We start from the raw sequence: 7,372 nt of genomic DNA on the forward strand, positions 1-7,372 counted from the left end.
TGTTTGATCTGTTCATTATCTCTTCCACTAGGATTCCGAATTTGGGCGGTATATGGGCTAATGACCATAGCCTTAAGCCCATAACCATTTCGATAAAAATTTAAAAAAAACTATGTGATAACCGCAGGCTCTAGTCTTCTGAGAAATTGTCTTTCAAATCCAGTCCATTAAAGCTTAATGTTATTCTTTTTATATTTATTTTATGGGCTGATCCAATCAGAGATTTTTTACTTAAAGAAAACGTTTCTCACTCACAAGTATTTGTGAGGTTATAATATTTAAAAAAATAAAAATTAAACAAGTTTAATTCACCAAACCAAAAGAGAAAATGACAAATTTAGTTGGAATAATAACTTTCAAGTGCTCAAATTGATATTTGTATCCAATTTGTCATGTAGAAGATAAGTAAACGGTCAACATACATATTAGTGTTATACAAAATTATTACTCTGAAAATAATGCACCTCAAAAATCACATTTTTGAATTTAAATTGATTAGATAGAAATACAAATACTATTATCCAAAATCATTTAATTTTCTATCTCCAATCTCCAATAATGTTCGTTCACCCTCAAATGCTCCTTACACTTCTTTCCTTCCTCTTCATCACAACACTAACAAATTCCATTACAACCCCATATAAACCACCCGACCACCTCTTCATCAACTTTGGCCTACCAAAAAATTCTCCACAACCCACTGATAAGCGCGGTAACAGATGGCAGAGCGATCAAGATTTCATTCTAGCAACGCAATCTGCCACCAGTAACTCCACTGCAAAAGCAGTGGAGGCGGCTTCAACTCCTTATCCCATGGCCCGAATATTTCGGGCCACGACAACATATTCCATACCTGTTACTACGTGGGGCCCAAAACTAGTCCGCCTCTACTTTCCACCCCTATCCATATCCTACGACATCATAGACACCAAATCGTCTTTTCTTTCGCTCACAATTAATGGGTTCAATATTTTGCGCAATTTTAGCGCGTTTGCTGTTACGACTAACGCGAACGCGCACGCCAATACAACTGCGCCCATAACATCCGAGGGGCTTGTAAGAGAGATTTACATCTCTTTGAACGAAGGAAACGGGCAAAAGGGTCTAAACCTAACTTTCTCACCAAGTAACCCGGATGGGTTCGGGTTCATAAACGGGTTGGAGATTATATCTGTTCCTGATGGGTTATACTTTAACCGTTCCGGATCCAATATGGTTCCATATCTTACGGGTGGGATTCAAGATTATTTGAATAACCCGTTTAATTTTTCGGATTCAATAGCTATGGAAAATATTATCCGGCTGAACGTTGGTGGGTCGATCGTGGATCCGAGTGTTGATTCCGGACTTAGCCGGACTTGGTTCGGCAGAGACGATGACTACATGATGTAAGTTCAACAATATTTTTCATTTTTCCTGAATTTAATTTTAGACAATTGTCTTCTAATTTTCTTTGTTTCACTGATAAACTCAAACTATCTCGTGGATAGATAATTTTGGGTCACCAGGAAATATAAATTCTTTTGAATTCCCAAAAAGCATAGGAAGTAATTAATTTATTTGTGTCAAGTAAAAAAATAAATAGTATTTTTTTCTTACAAAGTTTTCAATCACTTTCTTCGTTTCTTATCAAGTTTCCATAAGAAATGTAAATGAAAACAAGAAAAATATAATATTTTAGATAATGAATATATTATTTTATTAAATAATAAATTTAATTTAATGAAAAAAAAGTAGACACCATATATAATTATTAAAAAAATTGAAATAAAGTCATTGAAAAAATTATAAGGACTATAACTAATAAAAAAATATTTTTGTAAAGTTAATGAGAAACATATAAGGATCATAAGAAAGATACAAATGTTAAAATGTTAAAATAAGGTTAAAAAGATTATTTTTATTCAAATCTTATGATATAAAAATAAAAAATTCTTTTAAGTAACGATAAAAATGCAATCTTCATAGCTCTATACTTATGTGATAATTTCCATTTTCAGTATTCAACCAAAAGAAAAAGAAAAAAACAATGTCAAAGAATTTTTTTAAGTTATTAATTTATTAAGAAATTAAAAATTTTATAGGAATTTAAGTATTTATTTGTTGACCAAACAAACTCTTGGTAAATATAATTGACCAATATGTCGATTGTAGCAGTGACATCTTTAACTTGTGTGCAGTGTTTGAATGTGTTTACTACATCACACACTAATATGTATATATATACTTGTTTCTTCCCGTGTTTGCTAAGTTCAATGCGTTTATAAGATCGAGTTAAAAATAATTAAAAATACAATAATATGATAATATATTGATATGCGTGGAGAGACGAATAAAATAAGATCTCAAATGGTTATATATTTTTCTCATATAATAATCGCAATATGTAAGATACTATAGAATAAAGAACCATGTAAAATTATTCTATAAAACATAAAAGAAAAACGGAGGAAATGTGCAATATAGAAGTACAATCACGTCTCTTCTCACTATAGGCTACAAGTGTGCATCATGCAATACAAGTCTTCCGTATATTTGAAGTATATATTCCCACTTTAAACGTTAGATGAATGAGATTCTAATCCTTAACATGACCTTTTAAAGTCATATCAAGTACTCAATTCATCCAAAAGTTTGATTAGATGATTAAGTAATCATTTAAAACTGCAAATACAATTTTAAATTCGGAATAATAGCATTACTACTTTTATGTACTTATTTTTGAATTATATATATATATATATATATATATATATATATATATATATATATATATATATATATATATATATATATATATATATATATATATATATATATATATATATATATATATATATATATTGATTATATTGAGTTGTACCTTAGCTTGTGTTGAACACATGTAACTTTGGTATTGTATTTGGTTTCATTCGTCTCTTTTTTTTTGCAGTGCTCTTTTTATTTGAGCGTCGCTATGACTGTTTTCCTCTTGTCCTGTCTTCAGATGGGGTGTAGGTATAATTTGTCGGTCACGAACCCACAAACCCAGTCCTAAGCGGAATCTATCATATATGATGATAAATTGATTAATTTTATTTTTATGTTGTACATGATCAGTAATGGTCTAAACTACACAGTGTTGAACAACGATACCACAATCACAAACTTCAATTATACAGTTGCAACACCATCTTATACAGCGCCAGAATTAGTGTACTTGACAATGAGGTTGATGGGACCATATGTTAAAAAATTGAAGCAAAACCAAAATATGACATGGTTGTTCGAGGTCGATGTTGGATTTAATTATCTTGTGAGGCTCCATTTTTGCGAGTTAGATTCCAAAATCAACAACACTGGCCAAAGAGTTTTCCACGTTAGTATCAACAATCAAATGGGTGCACATGATATTGATGTTTTTGCGCTAACTGGTGGCATTTTCATTCCAATGTATCGAGATTTCGTTACGCTCTTTGAAGGTAGTGGTACCAACAAAGCTAGTGTCGAAACCAGAGGTCTTCTTTCAGTGACACTTACTCCCGACCTTACCTCAACGTAAGTTAATCATTGTTTTTTATGGGTAAGAAATCGAGAATCCGGCCCGTGCATGAGGAGGCTAGGAGTCAAGCATTGATTTTCCCCTGGGTTAAAAATTGAACGCCTATCATAAGAATGAATGGAAAGACTTTCTACAATACATTTGCATATATTTTAATCAAGTCAAACTCGCCGTGTGTTTTTTTAATCTTTTGACCCAAAAACTTACATTTTTAGCCAATATGGGTTTAAAATCGCTATTTAAGATAGCAATTTTACGTGAAGTTTACTTTTCCAATTGTTTTTACCTGAAGTCCATTTCTCTATTTTTTTAAAAATAAAAAATTTCTTTTTTTTAGTTTGTTTATTTTTCTTGCCACATTTTATTTTATGGAAGTGGTCCCACCACGAAAAATTTTGTTTCCTTACTTTAATTTTAATCCAGATTTATGCAATATAAATGCCTTTACAATTTCTTAGTCTTTGTATTATATATGATTCATTATTGCAATTTCAAAAGAGCATATAGACTAATTATTTGTTTGATAGCAAGAATATTTTCCTTCTAAAAATACTTTATTTAATGACTTTTTCAAATTTGCATTGAAGTTGAAACTGTTGTCTTGTTTTTCTAGATATGGCGATGTCTTGCTCAATGGATTGGAGATTTTCAAGTTGAACTCTTCAAATGGTTCTCTTGCCGCACCAAATCCTAATATCACTATGACTTTAACATCTTTACAAGGTAATAATCGATCGTCGAATAGTTCTAATCATTTAATACCGATTATCGGAGGAATCCTTGGTGCTATTCTAGTAGTCGCACTCATATCATCAATATATTTCATAATCATTTTCCGAAGAAAAAATGAGAAACAAAAATTCATGAAAACAATGAGCAAAGATGATACTAGCAAGCTTAAGTGGATTTCGCCGTTGGATGATTCTGGATCTAATGCAACTACCGCTAGTGTGATTTCTTCTCTGCCGTCCGATCTTTGTCGACGTTTCTCATTTGCGCAAGTTAGGGTTGCTACGAACGATTTCGACGACGATTTGATCATAGGAACCGGTGGGTTCGGTAAAGTTTACAAGGGTTCAATAGATGATGGAGCCACTATTGTGGCCATAAAACGTCTTACGACAACATCGAAGCAAGGCGCTCGCGAGTTTGAAACAGAAATCGAGATGCTATCGAGACTACGTCACGTACATTTGGTGTCCTTAATCGGATATTGTGACGAACACGGTGAAATGATCATAGTTTACGAGTATATGCCACGTGGCACTCTTCGGGATCACTTGTTGTACAAGAATCCCGAGAGAAGCGAGAACCATACACCATTGTCGTGGAAGCAACGACTTATGATTTGTCTTGGATCAGCTCGCGGTTTGCACTATCTTCACGCGGGTGCTAAACAATTGATTATTCATCGAGATGTCAAGTCTACGAATATTCTTCTTGATGATAAGTGGACGGCCAAAGTCTCAGACTTCGGCCTTTCAAAGGTAGGACCCACTCCTGGTGATATGGGTCCTACCCATGTTAGTACCGCTGTTAAAGGAAGTGTTGGATATTTAGATCCAGAGTACTATCGACGTCAACAATTGACAGAGAAATCAGATGTATACTCCTTCGGAGTTTTGTTGTTCGAGGTTTTATGTGCTCGATTTGCGATGAACCCTAATCTACCCAAGCAACAAGTGAACTTAGCCGTGTGGGCTCGTTATAACTACAAAAATAAAACCCTCCACACAATTGTCGATCCAAATCTAACAGGGCAAATTGCACCCGAATGTCTAAAAAAATTTGGAGAAGTGGCAGAAATGTGTATACGAGAACATGGAAGTGATCGTCCTTCGATGGGGGACGTAGTTTGGGGCCTTGAATTTGCCTTACAACTACAAGAAACCGCGGAGAAAATTATGCAAAACAATTTAAGTGATGATCCTCAAGGAGAAATTTCAGATTCTACGATAAGTTTTAAACTTGATGGGGAAAATGCATTAGGTTCAATGTATATTGAGAATGAATCGACCACATTAAATGATGATTTTTCTGATACTAAGATGGTTGATATGGGCACAAAAAAGTTATTGGATAGTAGAACTACTACATTTAATTCATCGGAATCACCCATAATTGATATGAAGTCTGGTTCGGTTTTTTCTGAGATTATCGACCCAAAAGCCAGATGACTCGTACAAATTGTTGTATGAGACGATTTCTCTATAAAATGTGTTTCATACGACATGAGAATATAAGATTTTTATTTCTCATACAAGAGTATCTAAAAGAAATAAGAAAATATATTTTTTTTGTAAATTTTTTTTTGAGGATAATAAATATAACTGTTAATTTGTTAATTAGTATTATATTTTGAATATTTCAAGGTACGGTTGTGTTTTTAATATGAATAATTATATCATAAAAATATAAGATGCATAAGTGCCGTGTTAGTCCATTTCATTTTTTAGTTATTTTTTTAAGAAAATCTAATAATTTATTGATAAAAATATCATACGACATCTACAACAGAGTAACAATCGATCAAATACATAATAATTTTAATCAAACAAAATTTTACTACCTCCTACTCTTCCTACTTGTCCCAATTACTTTTTGGTTACTACTCACTAATCACTCTTAATTTGTATTTTATTTTTAATCTATAACGTAAAATATAGTCAAGCGGGATTTTATTTCATTCGTTTCAATACAATGATTATTAATATCAAGTTTTGATAATTTTTAATATGCACAATTAAAGATATTAAAGGTTAAAATGTTCCTCGACAAGTGTAAAAAAGGTAAATGTGACAAGTAGGCTGAATATGAGGGAGTATATAAAAAAAGTCATGATCATTATAAAGGAGATCCAATACTAAAGTCTTCCCTCTATCATGATCATTATAAGGTTGATAGTAGCCCCAAAAATTTACAATGAAGGTTAGATTTTTTTGAGAGAAAAAAAAGAGAGAAGAGAGCAAGATTAGCAATTTATAAAAGTCTAGTTTTTTTCTACTTTGCCACATACATACATAACAAAATTCTTTTTTACTCTTCTCAAATGGAATTATAAAATTTTATGTCAAATTTTAATTAATAATTCTCATTAATTTATATAAAAAAACATATTCATATGTGAATATTGATAAATTCGTCTCGATATGTATTTTTTAAATATTATTTATTATAACTTTTAAAAATTTACAATAAAAATTATTTAACTTTTATATTTACATTAAAATCTAAAAACAAAAATTACAAGAATAAAAGAAAATGTAGCGATAAAAGTAAGAATACTTTTGGGAGAGACTTGTATACTAAGTAGACAAATTGGACCAAGTCCATTGGTGAGTGGCAAAATGAGACTTGAGACTTGAGAGTCAAGATCAACCCTTAAAGTTGGGCAACTTTATCTTTATTTTTGAGTATAATCTATTGGGGCCCTCAAGTAAAATAAGAACAAATTTATAAAGTTGTTTAATTTTCTTCTATGCTAAAAGCCATTTTGATAAATTGATTGATCATAGCTTTTGTTTTTTATTGGAAGATGGCAAATAAGGAGTCCAAGGTTGGACCTGCCTAGGCTATGAACTAATTTATTTAAATAAAAATCTATTTGTTTTGAATTCTTTGAAGTATTATAACCTTTTTTATTCTAATGTACTAATACCTTATATGGTTTTTCATATTTTTTATACATCATTTTAATTTTTAATGTGTCAAAAAGTGTTTGTTAAAAATTATAAAAAGTTAATGATAATAAAATATATATTGAGACGAATCAAACAAGATCATATATACTTATTAATATATTGAGAATAATAGCCACTCTTGTGAAAGACC

General features: G+C 31.3%; 1 protein-coding gene across 1 annotated transcript; it reads left to right on the forward strand.

Annotated features, from left to right (window-relative positions):
* The first annotated feature begins 409 nt into the window (after positions 1-409).
* Positions 410-5,984, forward strand: LOC130802215 (probable receptor-like protein kinase At5g38990). Its single transcript, XM_057666139.1, has 3 exons — positions 410-1,388; positions 3,100-3,537; positions 4,155-5,984. Exons 1-3 carry the CDS (start codon positions 559-561, stop codon positions 5,716-5,718), a joined length of 2,832 nt encoding a protein of 943 aa, XP_057522122.1. The 5' UTR covers positions 410-558; the 3' UTR covers positions 5,719-5,984.
* The last annotated feature ends 1,388 nt before the right edge of the window (positions 5,985-7,372 follow it).

The sequence above is a fragment of the Amaranthus tricolor genome, chromosome 16 (assembly GCF_026212465.1).
Source record: "Amaranthus tricolor cultivar Red isolate AtriRed21 chromosome 16, ASM2621246v1, whole genome shotgun sequence".
In the NCBI taxonomy this organism is placed as follows: domain Eukaryota; kingdom Viridiplantae; phylum Streptophyta; class Magnoliopsida; order Caryophyllales; family Amaranthaceae; genus Amaranthus; species Amaranthus tricolor.

Coding starts and splice junctions, on each gene's coding strand:
- LOC130802215 (XM_057666139.1), top strand. CDS start 559: ATGTTCGTTCACCCTCAAATGCTCCTTACACTTCTTTCCTTCCTCTTC. Junction 1,389..3,099: donor AGAGACGATGACTACATGAT/GTAAGTTCAACA, acceptor GTACATGATCAG/TAATGGTCTAAACTACACAG. Junction 3,538..4,154: donor ACTCCCGACCTTACCTCAAC/GTAAGTTAATCA, acceptor TTGTTTTTCTAG/ATATGGCGATGTCTTGCTCA.